The sequence below is a fragment of the Muntiacus reevesi genome, chromosome 17, assembly GCF_963930625.1.
Source record: "Muntiacus reevesi chromosome 17, mMunRee1.1, whole genome shotgun sequence".
Taxonomy (NCBI): Eukaryota; Metazoa; Chordata; class Mammalia; order Artiodactyla; family Cervidae; genus Muntiacus; species Muntiacus reevesi.
In genome coordinates, this window is record NC_089265.1 from 58,633,768 (window position 1) to 58,654,408 (window position 20,641).

Here is a 20,641-nt window from a genome sequence, read left to right on the forward strand (position 1 = left end):
CAGTTGAGGATTACTTTACTGATTCTTCTTGAGCTAGTTTGATTGTTACCCACTTTATGTTTTCCCTGCTCCCTTTATCTCTGTTTCTAGAGCACGTCTTCTTTATCTTCTAGCATAGGCCTCATCCTTTTGGGTCTAGATGGTGTTCGTCCCACTGGTCTGTGAGCTCCCATTTGAGAGGCTTTAACAGTGCTTGGCAGGCACACAGGGACACCCAGTAAATTTCTGTTCGTTTCCATCTCTTTGGTCCAGTTTCACAACCAGACGAAAAAGATGATTGGTTGTAGTAGCTAGAATATTACAGTTCAGGTTCCTAGTCTAGTGGACTTCCCTTATAGCTCAGCTGGTAAAGAATCTGCCTGCAATGCAGGAGACCTGGGTTCGATCCCTGAGTCAGAAAGATCCCCTGGAGAAGGAAAAGGCTACCCACTCCAGTATTCTGGCCTGGAGAATTCCATGGACTGTGTATAATCCATGGGGTTGCAAAGAGTCGGACACGACTGAGTGACTTTCACTTTGACTTTCTAGTCTAGTATAAATGTAGAGCTATACCTGTGGATTCCTGCCCTTCATATAGTCTCTTTAACAACTCCTCAGCCCTGCTGCTAGACCACAAGAGCAGCCGAAGGCGACATGAAAACAAACGAGCAGGGCTGTGCAATAATGGGTTTGTGGGCACTGAAATGTAAGTTCATATCATTTATATTATTTTGGTTTTTTCCAAGCCTTTAAATATCTAAAACACCATTCTTAATTTGCAGGTTCCTTAAAAAAACAGGTAGTTGTCTAGATTTGTTCCTTGGGCAAAATGCTTGTTTTATAAATATTATAAAGGACATTTACATTTAATAGAAATTGCTTTTCCCAATAGGTCCGTTTTCTTTCTGATCTTGTGAATTGTCATGTCATTGCTGCCCCATCAATGGTTGCTATGTTTGAAAATTTTGTAAGTGTAACTCAGGAAGAAGATGTGCCTCAGGTAAGAAAACCCCTTGTGCTAAATCTCATTCATATGGTATGAGGAATTTTTCACTAATAGCCCTTTAGCAAAAAAAAAAAAAAAAAATTAATAGATATCACATTATAAATTCTTAATATCTGAAAGTTAAGCCAACTGGCATAATGGTCCATCCTCATGACATATGTATATTAGTTAAATGATTCTGCCTAATAAGATTAAAACTAATATATCTGAGAAGCCTCTGAATGAGCCAGGCGTCTTCATTCAGCCCTATTAAATAGTATCCATAGGATTTCATTCAGGAGTAAATGTGATGCAAATGAAGATTCACTAGCGCCTGTCTTAAAGGTCCCTTTTAAAAAATTCTTCAGGTGCGGCGGGATTGGTACGTGTATGCATTTCTGTCGTCTTTGCCCTGGGTTGGAAAGGAATTGTATGAGAAGAAAGATGCAGAGATGGACCGGATCTTCGCCAACACTGAAAGCTACCTTAAGTAAGGGCGCAGCAGCATGGTGATGGTTTGGTGTCCCCTCAAGGTTTTCACAGGGGATTTTGTTTTACGTTTGCTTTGCTATTAATAGGTACCTCTTTGGATATTGTTAATATCTACATAGTTACAAATAAAGCTGAAGAGTCTAAAGATGAAAATCTGCTTTCTCATTAACACTAAGCTACCTTCAATATTTTTTAAATGTTTCATATTATTCAAAAATTGTAGTTTTATTTTTAATAATATATACATGTTTGCAAAAGAAGAATGAAAATAAGAGTGTGAATATTCTAACATTTGAATATATCCTTCCCTCCTTTTATACAAGTGATGGTCCAGGATACAGGTTGTTCTTCTATGCACACTTCCTTTTTCCCCTGTAATACAGCTTGGATTTGTTGTATAGAATATCTAGCTCTACCTCATTCTTTTAGCAGCTCTATGGTACTCCACTCGTTTAACGTACCGTAGTTTCTTTAATTCGATTCCTGTTGGTGACGTTGAGCCTATTGCAAGGCTTTGGCTATTTTAAACTGCGTTTCAGTGGATATCTTTGTAATATGTCTTTGTGTACATGTGCAAGTGTGTTTGTGGGTTATGTGAATTTTTAGAAATGACATTACTAGGTTGAAGTGTGTTAACAGTTTTAATTTTGATAGATTGTTTAGTCAGATTGCCTTCCAAAGAGATTATACTCTTCCAGATCTCTTCTAAAGTGACTGATTATTTGTCAGTTAGCCTTCTGCCAGCAGTATTTTCAAAACTGTGTACATTTGTAGGCAAATGTATATTTGCCTACATTTTGGCAATGCAATACATTATCAACGATTCTGATATCTGGTTAAAGGTTAAAATGTTTCACTCCTATAATTTGCATATTCTTAATTATGAAAGAAACTGAACATCTTTTCATGTTTTTAAAAACCTAAATGTAGATTTTCATTCTAACCTTTAGAAGACGCCAAAAGACTCATGTACCCATGTTACAAGTATGGACGGCAGAGAAACCCCATCCGCAAGAAGAGGTAAATTGAGTTCAGTCTCTTGTGATAGATACAAGCACAGAGTAGATCCTTAATCTCTGACGTACTCAGATCATTCCATTTGTATACCATAGCTGTGTTTTTACACTTCATATCAGGAGTTCAGCTCCTCATAGCCCTAGGCATATAATGTATTTTTAATAAATGTTAGCATGTCCTTGAAACGTTCCCTATTCTGTGGGATTCCATGTATCATAGAGTTGATGTATTTTTTATTTAAATGCCCAATTTGAAAACATAAGATGTATCAGCCCCAGACAGACTTTGTAAAGTAATTAAAATGTGTACAGAAACGGCACTGTTCCTTTGTATTATATTTAACAAGTAAGCTTGCTTTTGTATCCTGTATTTTAGAAGGTAGTAGGTTTTTGGTTTTGTCTAGTCAAAATGTTATTTCACCTAGCCTCCAAATATCTATTAATTGTTAAAAATCAATCTGTCTTTAGTATTTAGATTGCCTCTGGGCCCAGATTCAGAAATTGAAAAAGGATCGCTGGCAGGAGCGGCACATCCTAAGACCTTATCTTGCCTTTGACAGCATCCTGTGCGAAGCCCTGCAGCACAACCTGCCTCCGTTCACGCCGCCGCCGCACACTGAAGACTCGGCGTACCCGATGCCAAGGGTCATCTTCAGGATGTTCGATTACACGGATGACCCCGAGGTACGCGCGTGACCGGCACGCGTTCTCCCCAAAGGGCCTGTGCTCTGCTGCACTTCCGGTTTCCTCTCGTTACAGTTATACCTGTGGGACGTTTTAACTTTGAGTCGTTCATTGTCTGAGAGGGTCAGTGGCAGTGAAGTTAACGTCTGATTCAGCCAATGGCATCACCTCAGTATGCAAGAAATCACATTTAGCTTATATAAATGAAGAGACAGCATGGTGTACACTTGAAAAGTGTAGGTTTAAGAGCCACGTTGGTTTGGGTTTTAATCCCAATTCAGGCATATCCCAACCGTGTGATCTTGAGTGAGTTATTTACCTTAGTTTCCTAAATAGAATAATAATTAGTATATAGCTCACAAAGTTGTAATGAGGATTAAATTATTAATATACACACATAAGGTATATAGAATGATACATGACACATGGTAAGTGCTCAGTAGTGTTTAATTTAAAAATCCCAAAGATTAGTATAAGCTGACTTTATTGTTCTTAAATATATATATTTATATTTATAAATATATATTTATATATAAATATATAAAAATATAAATATATAAATTACAAACATAACCTATATTTTATAAAATTATATAATTATAAATATATTTATAAATATAAATTATACATATATAATATATTTTACATATTTAAATATATAAATAAATATATTTTTTATTATGAGATCAAGTTGTTGGTAGCCTTTATACTTTAGCAGTTTAAAAAATGTATAATAACATTGAGTATAAAAATGTCCATTTTAACTATGCTTCGCTTCATGTCTTTGTGTTTAAATGACCGTGTTAACTTGAACACCCAAGCAGCAAGCATGGTGATCCCTGGATTGGTTCTGAATGGAAACTCGCCGTGTGCTGCTGGTGGTGTGGTCATGTCTGACTCTTCATGACCTCGTGGACTGCAGCCTGCAAGGCGCGCTCACACCTGCTGCTTATGTGAGCCAGTCAGCATAGAGCAGGGTTCCTCAACCTCAGCACAGCTGATGTTTTGGGCCGGGGAATCCTTAGGTGTGAGGCTGTGCTATGAATTGTAGAATGCCTAGGTGTGAGGATGTCCTATGAATTGTAGAATTCTCCCTGGCCTCTACCTTCTAGGTGCCAATACATAGGTGCCAGTGGCATGTCAGTTGTGACAACCAGAAATGTTTCCAGAGATTGCCAGATGTTCCCTTAGAGGCAAAACTGCCCGCGGGTGAGGGCCACTGGCTTAAGAGCCCGTATTACCACCTAAGGTCAAGTTTGAGTTTTCTTTCCCCGCCTTCTCTCTTCTACTCTATGGAGAGTTGCTTTTGATCAGTGAAATTTTAGTGTATGTATACTCTGTAGAGTAAATAGTTGTTGGGTAATGGGTTAGTTAGTGTTAGTTGCTCAAGTCATGTCTGACTCTCTGCACCCCCATGGACTGTAGCCCTGCCAGGCTCATCTGTCCATGGAATTCTTCAGGCAAGAATACTGGAGTGGGTTGCCATTTCCAAGGCATCTTCCCAACCCGGGGTAATCAGTTATAAATATAGAATTATCAGCTTGCTACCCACTTGCCGTATTCCATATATAATAAAATACTTTTAGTCAACTTTATGTAATGGTCTAATTAGGTATATGTAATTGAAAGTCTACTTTACAGTAAGACTATTAGAATCTTTGTGATTAGTATTTATTTGTGCAAAGGGAACATTAGAACAGGACCTCAAAATCTGCCTCTCCTGTTCTGTTTGTAATTGGTATTGCCTCTGTGATGTGCCCATCATCCTTTGCCAGAAGAGCATAAACATACAAGATATCTTAAGAGGATTTGGTTGTTTAGTTCTGATCTTTCAAAAAAGTTTTTTAATTAGAAATTATAAAGTAAAGTAAAAGTCACCATTAAGAGTCTACAGTGGTGACTAAAAAAGTAAATAAGAATAAACTCATTGAACCTGTTTGCTATACATATTTTTTAAAATTAAACAATACATAGATAATGTTGTTTAATCTTTTTAAAAACAACACAGTGTGGATACCTTTCAACATATATGTGATTTTTTAATGTCTACATAGCATTTTAAATAAAATTTTCCCCCCTCCATGTGTTTTTTTTTCCGGTTTTATTTTTTAATTTATTTTATTTTTGGCTGTGCTTGATCTTGTTGCGGTAAGTGGGGGCTCCTCTGTGTCGCAGTGCCAGGCTTCGCATTGCAGGGGCTCCTCTCGTTGCGGAGCCCAGGCTCTGGGGCACGCAGGGCTCAGCAGTTGCAGCACAAGACTCCGTCGTTGCCGCCCCTGGGCTCCAGGGCTCGGGCGCAGTAGCTGTGGCGCATAACAGCAGTCGCGGTCTTAGTTGCTCTGCGGCGCGTGGGATCTTCCGAATCAGGGCTCGAACGCGTGTCCCGTGCGTGGGCAGCTGGATTCTGTACCATCAAGCCACCATGGAAGCCCCCTCTCCATGTTTTTTTATGGAAGTAATCCATTCTCATTGTTGAAAAAAATAAATCAAGGGCTAATAATAGTTTGCTTCATTTAAGACTTGAGGTGGGCAGAGATAGTAGTGTCAGGTAGAAGAAGAAAAACTATAACTGATATTCTAGTTCTCTTGTAGGTAGGTGAACACAGAAATAAAATTTGTTGAAATACAGAGCTTTCACGCTTGTGAACTTTTATCCTCAGCATCCAGTATAAAAAGTATCTGGAACATAATAAGCTCTCATATGTTTTGTTAAATAAATGAAAAATATTTTGTCTGGGTCTGTAGTATATAGCTGTTGTTTTGGTTCCAGGGTCCTGTAATGCCAGGGAGTCATTCAGTGGAAAGATTTGTAATAGAAGAGAATCTTCACTGCATCATTAAGTCCCATTGGAAGGAAAGGAAAACTTGGTAAGATGCTTTTCATGGTACTTTTACTTGTATGGTGAAAAAGTAGCACACATCCCCAAAAGTAGTTTTGGGGATGAATGTTGCAGGAATAAATGAACACTAATGGTTTCGCTCTGTTTCCTAGCAGTTAGACATCAAGCTTTGGAAAAGTTTATTTTTAATGTTTCCTAAAACCTTGGAAAGTTTCAGTTTGGATTTTAAGACGGAAAGGGATATAGCATTTTGGGGATAGTCTACCATATAGAACTTTTTAAGTTAGTAGATCTGAATGTATTCCTTACTATTATTTACATTCTTTCTGATCTTTCAAGGAGTTTTGGATATCCATTAAGGAGTTTCCCTTAAGGTAGAAAAAATAACTCGTGCTGTAGTTAGGTGAAGTAACTGAAATCTAGAACATTTCAGAAAATATTTCCTGTATATCTACACGCACTGTGTTTGCAACTGCTTGTTTGGTTTTTCATGTATCTGTGCCTGCTCACTAAACTTAAATTACACTTTTTATAGCGCCGCGCAGCTAGTGAGTTATCCTGGGAAGAACAAGATCCCCTTGAACTACCACATAGTTGAGGTATGCATTCCAGATGGAGCTTGTTTCACAGTCTCAGGGGCTTTCTGTTGACTGTAAAGCGTGATCTACTTCTGGGCTTTTGTTACTGTTCTTGCTGCTTGTCAGAAATGAAAACTAACAGAGAAAAGAGGAAGCTGCTCTCAGTTTTGGAGCTCTGTTAACCATGTTAGTAAAGAGGAAAGAGGAGGTTAAGCCGAGCAAGCAAACAGAATTTTGAGTTGCCTGTAATTTATTTATAGAGGAGTCTTCATTCAGGGCTAGTTATCAGGGATGATGCAAGTTACCTCCAACTCCAGCGGTACCTTGCCCACGTAACAGACGTGTGCGTGCGCGCATGTCTGTGTGCCCTGCTGTGTCCCCCTCTCAGTGACCCGATGGACTGTAGCCTTCCAGGCCTCCTCTGTGCATGGAATCTTCCAAGCAGGAATACTGAAGTGGGTTGCTATTTCCTTCTCCAGGGAACATATGTATAAGCGGCTTAAATACTTTATAATATTCTTTAGGCAGATAACCCATTTTTATCTGTGTTATTCTGGTTTCTCACTACTAGCTTACTCTGGACTAGTATATTATTTCCTGTATCACAAGGGTAGGGAAATAAGAATCCTTATTTATTCTTAGAAATCAAGAGTCAATTGTTTTGGAAGTAAAAAAAATAGATAAGGCTTTTGATTCCATGTAAGTCATATAGAGGAGGATATTAGTACAGTTGAACACCTTATAGAAATTTATTTCCCAAAAAACAGTATTTTCACTTGACATGACTCAAACTGTCAATTACATTATTCCTTTATGTTAAAATGCTCAACACGAACATAATTACAGTGTATTATTTAATTCACTTTGTATTCATACTATACCAGTGTGAACAGTGGTATAGTGCATCTGTTCTATCTTGACAAAACTTGAGAGCATGCTTAGGCTAATGGATTTCACTCATTGACATGTCAATTGAAGTGCAAAACTTAAGTCACGTTTTAAAATCTGCAAAATGTATAGAAATTCATACAAAAGTGTGGGAGATAGGAGTGAGGAGGAGGAATGCAAACTAAGCTTTAGAAGTCTAGGTATGTGGCCCACAAACTGTATATGGAGGATGAAAACAAGTTTCTGAACAAGGGCATAGCCAAAAAGTCTTGGACTACCAGAAAGGTAGTAACTGTGCAGAATGACTTAACTATCTTCTGATCCCATCCTCAGAGTCTACAACGGGCTCTTACTTCTCATAGAGCTGAAACTCTAATGGCTCTGTGAGTCCCTAGTAAACTGTACCTCCCTGAATTAACTCTGATACTTTCCAAGTTGAAATTTAATTCTCTGGAAATATCAGCTAAGCATTAATTTTTGCATATTCTTATTGATTGAGTTACAGAGATAAGAAATCTTCATTACGGTATTCAATCATAGGTCTTTGTGTTTTAGAAAGCATAGTTTTTAAGGTTAAAAAGTTAAACTTTTAAAAATTATGAATATCATAGAATTTAGAACACTGAGGTCTTTCTAAATAGTAGAAGTGCATGGACAGCTGTCGAATTGAGTTGCTGACTCGTGATTCCCTTGTAGGTGATCTTTGCAGAGCTGTTTCAACTTCCAGCACCGCCTCATATCGATGTGATGTACACAACACTTCTCATTGAACTGTGCAAACTTCAGCCTGGCTCTCTACCCCAAGTTGTATCCTTTCTTTTGTATTTAAACGTACTCTGTTTAGCCTGGCTTTACAAGATTATTAAATATTTCTGCTGGTGGGTTTAAATCACTTCATGAAAACAGTTTGGCATTTCTTTAAAAGTTAAAAATCACATGTACCATACCATCAGCCACTCTTTGACTGTTTACCCAAGAGTATTAATGTTTATAACTTTATGTGTAAAACAACCCCAAACTGGAAACCATCCAAATATCCATCAATACATGAATGGATAAGCAAATTTTGTTACAATTATACAATGGAATACTACTCAGGTTAAAAAAAAAACAACAGATGTCCAATGCAGGCATCAACATGAGTGAATTGCAAAATATATGTTGAATAAAAGATGCCAAACAAATATGAATTCATAGTATATGATACCATTTACACAGAATCCTAGAAAATGCAAATAATGTAGTGACAACAGACCAATATTTGCTTGGGGGCATAAATGGGAAGAAGGGAGGATGAACTATAAGGAGAATGTGGCAATTTTGGAGGTGACATAAATGTTTATTATCTTGATTTCACAGGTGTATACAGGTCAGGTGTATTGTATATCATTGATATCTCAAAGATCAGTTACTTTAAAAGAATTACTAGTCATTACATAGACTTCTAGGAAATGTTATCGTTTTTTCTATCACAGATTTATTTTCAAAGAGAGTATAGTTTTCCTTATCCTGAAATTCACAGCTTGCACAGGCAACTGAAATGTTATATATGCGTTTGGACACAATGAATACTACATGTGTAGACAGGTATAGTATTGCCCCCCCCCCCCACTTTTTTTTTTTTTAATATTTGCCTGCGGTGGGTCTTAGCTGCTGCAGGTGAGATCCAGTTCCCTGACCAGGAATCAGACCCACGTCCCCTGCGCTGGGAGCATGGAGTCTCAGCCACTGGACTAGCAGGGAAGCCCCTGCCTTATTTCTGTAGAGTGTTAGCAGCTTCTGTACTTTATAAAAGTGTTTGATCAGAAAAATATTTGCCCTTTTAAGAATTTCCAAGTTGGTTTTTCTTTCTTGCTTCCTCCAAATAATCCTATATATAATAAAGTTCATACTTGTTGTAATATAGCATTTCACTTTCTAGTCTTAATTTTCAATATGAAATGATACCCAGGCTGAAGTTTTCTTTAATTTCATTGCTCGTTTGGTGCTTTGGTATGGTTACACTTTCCCTCTGTAATTAGGTGGGTAAGCTTTTAAAATAGGCTTTAAGCTAATTTGTATGTAGAAGCAGAGTTTAATCCTGTATGTTTATTATGTTTATATATTATATATTTGTTTAAGATAGTGTCTGTTTCTAAAATAATTAGCTTCTCTATAACTACAGCTTCAAGACTGAGTTTATACAAAAGACCATATTGGATTTTTATAGCTGTGTTAATTGGCATGCCCACTGTTAGCTAATGTGCCCTCTTACTCTGTCACTTTCCCAAATTAGCTCAGAACAGATAGTGAATATTTTCCATAATCTCTCGTGTCCTTTGTTCAAATGCAGCATTTGAAAACTATCAGAAGAGGCTGTCCTGTGTGTTGACCTATCATCTTGAGCAGTTTTAATGATTGAAATTATAGGGACATAAGGAATGAGCTTTAAGGTGTCTGCTGAGGTTTTTCCCAGTTTGATTAATAAACTGCCAGTTGCTCTGGGCATTCCAGCTATGCCATTCACTCAGCAAGCATTTACTGGGCTCTTACAAATTTCACAGCATTATATAGTATACTAAAGTGGTCCCTATCTAGTTGGAGAGATCAGGCGTGTCTTTAAGAGGAGAAGGGGCTTTGATGGTATGTTTCATTGTTTGTGGCAAAAAGAGCATGGTATGATAATGAAAGACTGAGCTTTGGCTCTTGCATTTATAAAATGTTTTTAATCTTTTTTTGCACCTCACGGAGTTTCATTGTCAGTTAAATGGAGTAATATATCCCTCAGCAGTTACTGCGAGAACTAGATTATATAATATAAACACATAGAAGGTTCTTGATATAAAACAGGCACTTGAGTTGTACCTGTTATTCTCTTGAAAAGGATAGCACTGTTAGGAGGAGTGAGATGGGTACTGTTATTTTTTTGAAGTAGCAGATGAGCTGCAGGATTTGCACAGAGAGGGGTAGGTGGCAGGAGAAAGTAACAGCTGTAGGTATGGTGAAAATAGTGTCTTATTTGTCTGAAGAATTATGTGAATTCCTATTATAATCTGCAACCTTTCATCCTTTTCCACCCGCCCCCCCCCCCCCCCACTTCTTTGTGTAGGTTTATTAATTGGTTTTCCCATCATCTAAGTAATTTCCAATTCCGTTGGAGCTGGGAAGATTGGTAAGTAGTGTTATGTATATCTGTCTTTCTCTACAGTTTACCATTTTAAAAAGTAATATTTAAAACTATAATATAAAAACAATCTTTTTTTGTGATCTGAAATATTTAGTTTTTTTATTATATATATATGTAAATGAAATAATGTAGGTAGAAGGGAACTATTTGCAGCTTAATACAAGGTAGATATAGATGCGGATTATGTGTAAGAACTTGTAAAACTGTATTTTGTCATTAGGTCAGATTGTCTTACTCAAGATCCAGAAAGTCCCAAACCAAAGTTTGTAAGAGAAGTTCTAGAAAAATGTATGAGGTAAGTTCTTTGTGTTTTCTCCTTAGCTTAGGTTGTCTCATTTCTGTGGGGGAGGTTTCCCTTCTCAAATGTATGTCCAGAATATCATATCATTAAAATCCAAGTACCTTTCTTTCTTCTCTTTCAGATTTATGTTGAAAAATTAGGGCAGCCGTGCCATCTGGATTCTATGTGAATTAAGTCAGAAATTTTATTTTTGTCAAATATACTTTGAAATAATTTCAAATTTTAGGAAAGTTGCCAAAATAGAACTCTGTGATGTTCATCTAGATCCCCTAGTTAACATTTTACTATATTTGTTCTAATGCCTAGTCCTTTTAGCCTCTCTGTATAATATCTACCCTTTATATTGGTCTTTTTCTGAACTTTTTGAAAACAAGTTGCAGATAGGATGTCTGATCCTAGTCGGTTGTATATTTCCCCCAAACAAAAAAACACTTCTCCATGACGAGAATACAGCCCTCCAGATCAGGATGTGAGCTGATACAGTAATACCACTTGTACAGTCCACAGATGCTGCTGAAATTTTGCCAAGCATCCCAACAATATTTTTTTCCTTTCTGGCCCAGAATTCTACCCAGGAGCATGTGTAGCATTTAGTTGTCATTTTCTTCTGACTCCTTCACCTTGAACTGCTGTTACTCTTTCTTGTTGCATCACTGTCGGTTTCAAAGACTGTGGGCCTTTGCTCTGTTGCCTTGGTGCATCCTCATGACTCAAGTCTCACACTGTCCACCACTGAAGATGTTAATCTTGATTAGATGGCCACGTCAGGCTTCTCAGCCTGGAACTCGCCCTTTCCCCCTTTGTAGTTGATCGGTGTTTTGTGGAAAATGCCCTGAGGTGGCACTCAGGTCTTAGCGCAGACCTCCACCGCAACTTGTACTTTTATCGCCACCACTGTGATGATCCTCAGGTGATGATTCCCTCTCTCCATTATTCTGTGTACATTGATTAGCTGACTTTCTACTGTAAGAAAGAGCTTTCCTTTTTTAGCTGTCTATTAGTTCCCGTGTCTATGTATCCGCAGAGATTGTTCCTTCAGTGGACTGTAACTCATCACTGTCGGTACTTACTCTGATGCTCAGATTTTGCCCCGATTTGTCCACTGCGAGTCCCTTGTGCCTGTTGTGTCCCTGTTTTTCCCTTCCTTTAATGTTCCCCCTCCATTCATTGAGCATTTCCTTATTTCTGGCACAGATGTTCCAGGCTCTTCTTGTTTCCTTGCCCCTCTCCTGGAATCATCTATTCATATTCAAAGAGGAGGAGCTTCTTTTATGGAGCATGGTATTTAAGTAGCAAGGTGTGGACACTTGATGTGTTTATTGCTATTGGGTATAAGTGGTTTTCTGCCCTCTAGATGGACAAGCATAGTGAATATATTTATGCACACATGTACCCATACATACACAAATCTGTTTTTATATCCACCTAGATGTGTGTGTCTTTCCAGTTCCAACCCAACATATCATTTTTCTCCTTAGCCTTCCCCTTTGCCGTGATTTCTAATACCTTGGCAGACATTAAGGAACTTGTCTCCCATGGTCTGGATAAGTATTTATCTACTACAATATAACCAATCTCCCAACCGTACAAACTGTTTCCTCCACCTCATCACATCCTGGGCCACGGGCTTGTGGACCCGCTGGCCCACATCTCCGTACAAAGCAGGAAGTTCTGAAGGAGACGTGGGTTCTGGCGTGCTGGCCCAGACAGGAGTTACAGCGTTAAAGTTGCCCTTTACTTCCTGGTTGTCAGCTGAGCGCCGGGTGCTGCTCTGCTGAGTAAAGTTGGCTATTACCAAAGAATGAGACTGGTGAATGCTATTTTCTGAGGCTTTTATTTATATTGTAGGTTGTCTTACCATCAGCGTATATTAGATTTTGTCCCTCCTACCTTCTCAGCTCTATGTCCTGCAAACCCAACCTGCATTTACAAGTATGGAGATGAAAGCAGCAGTAAGTAATGAATCCTCTGTTTTTCAAAGGTGCTAATGCAAGTATTAAGTCAGTTTTCTAAGGTGGAGAAAGTAAATTATTTCTCTTCTTGGGTTTATATTTTCTCTGTTTGAAAGGTGATTTCTCACCAGCCTCTGTTGTTTTCTTTGCCCTGTCATAATTTTAAACATTTACTGTGATTTACTTAGTTATTACTGTCTTGTAACTGTTTTTAATATTGTTTAAAATGTTTTCTTCGTGACATTTTAAGTGTTGTTAAGTATAGCAAGATGAATTTATAGCCAGAACTTACTAAAATGAAAGTATGTGTTTGTCATGGCAATTTTGATTACATGAATTGATTTATCATCTGCTAACAGTACAGGAGTGGGAATACAGGTGCACATGGAGACTACATGTTTTCCCTGCAGCGTGCCTCTAGTCTAGAAGTAAATTCTTAAACATACTCTTCTTACTTTTTGGTCACGTCATTTCTGAGATTTGCACTGTAAATCAGGGGGACTGTTTAATTTGATATGCCGTATTGCGCTTCAGACTCACTCCTCTCCCCTGCTCTCATATTGCACCCCTGCTTCTGCCCCTGCACTTTAGACGACACCTGTTTTCCTTGAAACAAAACTCGATTCCAGTGCTGAGTATTCCATTTCCTATGTTACTGTGTCACTTATTCCTTAAAACAACTTTTGAGAAATAGGTATGTTCTTAACAACAGTTTTACAATGAGGGAATAACTTCAAAGAAGCTATTCTGGGCTAAAGCCCAGACTTAAATACTGAGCAGCCGTGTTCTTGAACACTGTGTTTTCTGCAAAAAGCAAAGCTTGATGCGGTACTCGTGAGTGCCACATTTTGATTTCTGCTTTGTACTGGCTCAGAGAACCATGAGATACAGTATTTGATATCAAAGAGTTCAGACTTTTGTTGAACACTGAGCTTTCTTTCTTCCCCACAGAAATAACTCAGCCTTCAACCTAACACTTAGGGCCCACCTAACTGTCGTTTCTCCTTTATGATTTGTCACTTCTTCTCAAGTGAATCTCCACTGCAGCCAAGTCCACTTCCTTTGTTTTTTCCATGCTTCTCATTCTTGGTTTTACCTGTTTGTACCATCATCCCTTTCTCTTCTCTGGTTCCTGTTCTCTCTCCAGGATCTAGCCCGAGCTCCACTCTTATAAACATTTCCTTAGCCTTTAGCAAGCCAGTTTTGTGTTACTCTCTGGCTATTTTTTATGTGAGTATCTTGGTTCCTTACCTAGAATGTAGACTTGTTGATAGTGGAGGATTTTTCTTCCCTTTCCCTCCCACTTTCAAGAAAAGTACAGAGCACATGTGAATTGTTGGAACTGACTTTATTCATTCCAAGTGCTTAGTAACTCGTATTCTGTGTCAGAATTGGCTTTTTTGCTACCTCTTTGTCTAGCTTACATTGAAAGTAGATTTCCCGTTGCTCTGGTGATGCCGTGCAGTATCTGTCAGCACAGACTGTATACAGTAAAGGACCTGGCCGATACTAACCAACAGTAAACACTCGAGTCACAGCACACGAGCATCTGGCTCAGACAGACTCACGGATGTGGATTCAGCAGCAGAGAAAAGCAGAGTCGGACTCAAGTTGGCAGCCCTCACCTTGTTCAAACCCAAGCTTAGTTTCCGCTGTATGCGGAAAAGGAGGCGCGCTGACCAAAATGAGAGAGAGACACACTCTCAGCCTTCCAGCTTACAGAGGCCTAGGGATCGGAGACCATCGAGGAGAGTTGCAGCTGTTTCCCGAGGAAGAGCCATACCTGCCTCACTCTCTGAATTTCAGTTAGCTCCGTGTTCTTAAGGAAGTATTGAGGCGAGAAACCTATTATGCCTTATTTCAGGTGAAAAGCCATTGACATACTGAATGAAACTTTCATGTGTGGTTATCTTTATACAGAATAAATACTGACCTTAGGATAGAGAGTACTCTTTTAAAAGAAAGTCATTTCTTAAAAGTTTTTCAGTTATTTAACTCTTTGCATTCTGTGCTTAGACTCTCTTCCTGGACATTCGGTTGCCCTCTGTTTAGCTGTTGCCTTTAAAAGTAAAGCAACCAATGATGAAATCTTCAGCATTCTGAAAGACGTCCCTAATCCTAATCAGGATGATGATGATGGTAAGGGAATTAAATATTTGTTGAATGGAACTATGTATGGGTCAGGCTTAAGTAAAAACATAATTCTCCTACAGTATATTTGTTTAGCCTGACAGCCTGTCAGTTGCTCCCCAGAGCACAGGTATTCACTTAACTGAATGAAAGTGAACACGCTGTTCACTGAAACACCACCTGCTTTCACTTTAGAGAGAGGTTCCAGCACAGGAAGACTTGGCGTATTATGAAGCTGGGTGTTCTCTCCAAATTGAACTACAAGTTTATCATCAACAAAAGATAAGACAAAAAGCCATGAGAGGGACTTGCTTTGTCATCTATTAAAACATCTTGGAAACTACAATAACTCAAACAAAAAAAGACGAATTAATGAAACAGATCAAGTCTCCTGGGACAACGGGGTAACCGTTTAGGAGGAAAATTTTGTTAGATCTGTACACAGAGAAAAATGGCTTAAAATATTAATGGTGTTTAGATTATTATTGAGATTTTATTTAGATTTTTCTAAGAAGTTTGTATTATGATGTTAGAATATATTTAGAAAGTATAATTCAGAATGTTAAATATAAACATTGTCAGACATCTTAGGACATGGACCTAAAGTATAAAGGTCTTAGTGTATTTTTTTCTTTTACTGTATTATCTTGCCACCATGTAGAGAGATAAGAACAAAGAAATCTATGTGGTATTTATAAAAAGAAATTGATCATATTGAATAATTTGGGAGACAATCCTAAAAAACTTCAGAATTAAGGTCATGCTTCGTTTTGTATTTTGAGGACACGTGATTAATCAGTGACGGTCTTTTATTGTCTGTTAGTGCGCTGAGACATTGCTTGAACGTGGGACTCAGTATTTGGATATGAGTGTGCCATCTGCTTAGCAATACAGGTTAGGGACCAGAGAATTGCTTTGCTTAATCTTCTGAACTCTCTCTGCTGTTGTTCAGATGAAGGATTCAGCTTTAACCCACTGAAAATAGAGGTCTTTGTACAGACTCTGCTACACTTGGCGGCCAAGTCGTTCAGCCACTCCTTCAGCGCTCTTGCAAAGTAAGTGCGGCCAGGGCACACATGCCCTCTTGAGGGTTTCAGACCTCTCTGCATGAATACCAGTGGTGTAGTGGTTTTTACCTTAGGATGATTGAATAGAGAGATCTTAATAGCGTCATATAACTTGACACAATGGGTTCTGGCTGTGGTAGCTACCATCCCAGTCCGATGGCTCCTGTCTGTGGTTTGCATGTATATATAAAGTGTACATTTTTTCACATAAACCTTTAGAGAAACAAAAACCTGGGTCCATAGGACAGTCAAAAAGTTCCCACCTTGTCCAAGGATCTTCCTAAAAAGAGGGTGAGCAGAATTGAGAGCCAGCTGCATTTTTGGGAGCCACCCAAAGGTTGGCATCTAAAGACAGAACTTTTTAACTCATCATACAGTCTAAATGAAGAACAAACATATATTCTTCCCAATCAGGCAGAGAAACTAGACTCCTCACCCCATCTCAACTTCCTAGTCTCTCTATGAGACTTGCAAGGCTCTTACAGAAGATGCAGGCAGAATACTACACTTGTGTTAGGAGACTATTCCTTAGCCCTCATCTATCCTTAAATACACAGTAAACTAGAGTCCTTGGCTAATGACAGTATTTTGTAATTCTCCTAAGATTTTGAGACAAATGCCATACAAATTGAATTCCTAATCATACCTTTTATATTCCTCAATGATTAATGATGTTTGGTTATTTTGTATTTGTATACTGCACTGGAAATTGAGTAGTGTTGTAAAGCTTTGAAAATGTTAAGATGCTCAATAAGTTTATATGTGCTATTTCTGCCCCCACCCCCGCCATCCATGAAAAGGTTTCATGAAGTCTTCAAAACCCTAGCTGAAAGCGATGAAGGAAAATTACATGTTCTAAGAGTCATGTTTGAGGTCTGGAGGAACCATCCACAGGTAAAAACTAACTAGACATGTTGAGATGGTGATTGTATAGGTATAAAAAGAAGGCACTTGATATCATTGTTTTAGTTTGTAGAACATGAAATTTGACTGTGCCCTTCGAACAGTTTTTAAATCTATAATTTTAGTGCTGTGGAAGTAATGATGTTTGAGTCATTCTCTAAAGAGCAAGTGTTATGATTTGGTATGATATTATAATATCTCAACACATTTTAATTAAGAATGCTTATTTCTTGGAAGGTTCTCCAATTGGGTAGGAAATAGTTCTTTAGTCTATCCAGTTTCTATTTTTAAACAGGCCCCAGATTTCTCAAATCTCAATATACTATTTTAATACCTTGTGTTATAAAGAGGCATTAAAATAAGTTTTGGAGTATATTTATGACATTTTTCATGATAAAACTTTAGGATTAACTTTGACACATTATTAACCAGGATATTTTTGCACTAACGCATGCTTATGGCCAGCACTTTATCATATAAATGAATACTGAAACATCTGTAGTCAATAACTTCCAGGTAACAAAACATGTATTACTAAATCTCTGGTCAGTATGTTTTAAGTATTAACATTCAGAGTTTCTTTTTGCTCAGTCTTTATTTGTGTTATTGTGTTCTTACAAAAAGTACCAGAGCCAAGCAGAAGGGAAAACAAATTTTCAGACCTAATGGTCACATTGTTCAGTTCCATAGCTACTGAATGTTCACACCCATCCGATTTTAACTATTTAGCAGTGGGATTATTGTGGCCTACCTATGACTGTGACTCCCCTGAATAACTTCATTCCTCTGACTATAGATGATTGCTGTGCTGGTAGACAAGATGATTCGTACGCAGATTGTCGACTGTGCTGCAGTAGCAAATTGGATCTTCTCTTCAGAATTGTCTCGTGACTTTACTAGGTAAAATGGGTTATTTTACAAAGTTCTTATTCTCTAAGAATTCTTATACATGCGCTCCAAATTCTGGTCAGACCAGGTTATACTAGTATCACAGTGGTCCAGTCTGGACTCGGCAGAGATTCTTGCACAATGGAAATGCGCACAACCAGTCTGGTTGCAGTGTGTCTTAGGGACACACACATAAGGTGAATTAGGACTTAAAAGTAGAAACGCTTACAGAGGATCCAAACTGCTGGGCGGGGAGACCGGGCTGTATGTCAGGGTCTCAAGTAGACAATGGGACATGGCAGGACTTCACGGTAGGAACCGGCAGAAATCAGTCCACTGTGGGTTAAGTGCACATTACGGAGGGACTGAGGGAAGCCTGGTGGGCGCCTGAACGCTACTGGGGGGGGGAGGTCTCGCCTTAGTCAGAAAAACCCTGGATGTGATACACAGAAAATTCTCTCTCGACTCATTCCCCCTGAAGGAAAGAGACTTTTCTTTAAGTTTGGTTCTTATGCATGAAGCAGAGTCCACAGGCTTCATACCTGATCAGGACTAGGACAACAGGAGTTGACACAAAATAGGGAACAAAGGAAACCCATTACTTGCAGAGACATAAATATCCGTCACAGCCTTTATCCTCTTCACTGTGTCTGTTATTGGCTTAGGACACTAAGCTGAACCTTTAGGGTGAAGGAGTGTGGTCTAAGATTATCACACCAGATTATGTTCCACTTAAACTGTCACCATCCAGATTAAACTTGTAGAAGGAAGCGCTCTCCTGTGCTGTATATCCTGGGGTTAGGAGACATAATGTTACAGACATAAAAAGGAGTTAAGCAGCTACTTAAACACACTCATATTTATGGAACAAACATTTAAAGCTCCTGCAGGTGACCCTGGTACTTGAGTAGTTTGAAAAAGTAGTTGACATAAGTATCTCATTCCTAAAGGCCCAGCAGTTGATAGCTATTACCAACTAAAGAGGTTCTTACATGTTCCAAGAGAATTGGCTGAGTTTGTGCTAGTATAAAGCATGTCAGTGATCCTCAGACTAGGTTTCCATTTCAAAAAAACCACAACACATAGTGTTTACATTCAAAAGAGAGAGAAATGTGTTTTTGTTTCTAGGGTGTTTTCTTCTGGTTTGCCATTTCATTGACTATGTACACACACGTTCTGTGTGTGTCTAGTAGGGGATGGAAATAAATAAATGACGAGGACCCCAGTATTGCCTTCAGGAAGCTCATCTGAATCTAATGGGTAGAGAGAGATTGTGTGCATGATTGATAGTACAAGAAAAATTATGTTGCTGGAGAAATATACCTTATTCTGCCTAAAGAAGAGAAGGCTATATCAGACCTTAATAAGTATGTGTAGATTACAAAAGTTGAGAGGTCTTATTTTCTTTAAGTATAGTTTAACATACAGTAACCAAATGCCTTATTACTTTAAGACTGTTCGTTTGGGAAATCTTGCACTCCACAATTCGTAAGATGAACAAACACGTTCTCAAGATCCAGAAAGAGCTAGAAGAGGCTAAGGAAAAACTTGCAAGGCAACACAAACGGGTGAGTCTTGTGTCGGCTGCAAATCGTCAAAATAATACAAGAAATCACTGAGACTATTCATTACCTTGATGGGAGCTTTTTTTTTTTTTTGAGACCAAATCATGCAGAGCTGTTTATAGAAATGGAGGAAGGGGAAGGACTGGTGTCTGCTGTTCTCTGTCGTTTTCCTGCATGGTGAACCTGTTTAGCAAGCCACAAAGCTTACTTTTTCCATAGTTTACCATCCTATTGCCTTCCCGAAGGAGAAGGAAGGAGGACACTTGTGTTTCTATAAAAGTTTCTGATGCAAGACGGAGAGAGAGAGAGGATTGTTAGGGTTCACCCCTTCCCTGGCACAGGGGTGGGGAGGGAGCAGGGCAAGAGGAGACAGCCTTTTCCGGACCCATAAAATACTCCTCGTATGATTAACATGTTTAGCATTGTAGCCATCTGGGGCAGAAGCAGTGAGCTGGATGTACTCTGAGGTTTAACAGATAGTACTGGTGTTCTTTGTGACCGTTTTCCAGGGTCAGGCACGTTTCCCAGAGAAAGGTAAAACCAAATTTAGTGACTCATACAAACGCAGCGCAGTTTCAGGCGCCAGTCACCGCGTGGGCACACACACATGGGTGACAGTACGCAACACAAGCCGCAGACGCTGTAAGGTAAACGGCGGCACCCCGTTTTACATGTGCACCTGCTCCGGAGACTGGACTTCACACCACCCTCTTCTCTAGATATGTGGTGTCCGTGTGATAACCACTGGCCACATGTCACTTTAATAAAATTTGAATACAATGTAAAATTTAGTTCCTTAGTCACACTAACCACATTTTAAGTGCTCAGTAGTCATGTGTGGCTATTGTGAGGGCAGTGCAGATTTATGTTAACATGATGAGAGGTTCCCAAGACCCTAGCCCTATATTTCTCCTAGGAGCAAGAGTTCAGTGTTCACAAACTCAGGGTTCACAGCAGTTTGGTAAAACAACCATCGTGAATAACAAGAATCAACTGTACATTTTCCAAAGCTGTTTTCATTTTGAATGAAGACTGTGGCATTTCCTCCTTGAGTGGACTATCCTGTAAAAGGCGTAACTCGCTCTGCTGTATAGGAAACCCAGTGCCATCACCCGAGACAAGTGCCGCTGGATCTCCCTGGCCTAGATAAGCACTCACGGGACTCGGGGTGTTTGCCTGTGTGTTTGGTTCTCCTCTTGTAGAATAC

The 20,641-nt window shown here is 38.8% G+C and overlaps 1 protein-coding gene across 1 annotated transcript in view; it reads left to right on the top strand.

Annotated features, from left to right (window-relative positions):
* The window catches only part of NCBP1 (nuclear cap binding protein subunit 1), a 37,247-nt gene that overhangs the window by 12,018 nt on the left and 4,588 nt on the right, over window positions 1-20,641 (top strand). Inside the window, exons 5-20 of the mRNA XM_065908075.1 lie at window positions 872-979; window positions 1,333-1,454; window positions 2,407-2,476; window positions 2,941-3,156; window positions 5,927-6,024; window positions 6,532-6,595; window positions 8,159-8,269; window positions 8,985-9,049; window positions 10,551-10,613; window positions 10,849-10,923; window positions 12,778-12,881; window positions 14,898-15,020; window positions 15,964-16,066; window positions 16,879-16,972; window positions 17,778-17,881; window positions 19,323-19,437. Coding sequence (XP_065764147.1) covers window positions 872-979; window positions 1,333-1,454; window positions 2,407-2,476; window positions 2,941-3,156; window positions 5,927-6,024; window positions 6,532-6,595; window positions 8,159-8,269; window positions 8,985-9,049; window positions 10,551-10,613; window positions 10,849-10,923; window positions 12,778-12,881; window positions 14,898-15,020; window positions 15,964-16,066; window positions 16,879-16,972; window positions 17,778-17,881; window positions 19,323-19,437 — 1,635 coding nt within the window. The remainder of the gene's footprint in view (window positions 1-871; window positions 980-1,332; window positions 1,455-2,406; window positions 2,477-2,940; window positions 3,157-5,926; window positions 6,025-6,531; window positions 6,596-8,158; window positions 8,270-8,984; window positions 9,050-10,550; window positions 10,614-10,848; window positions 10,924-12,777; window positions 12,882-14,897; window positions 15,021-15,963; window positions 16,067-16,878; window positions 16,973-17,777; window positions 17,882-19,322; window positions 19,438-20,641) is intronic.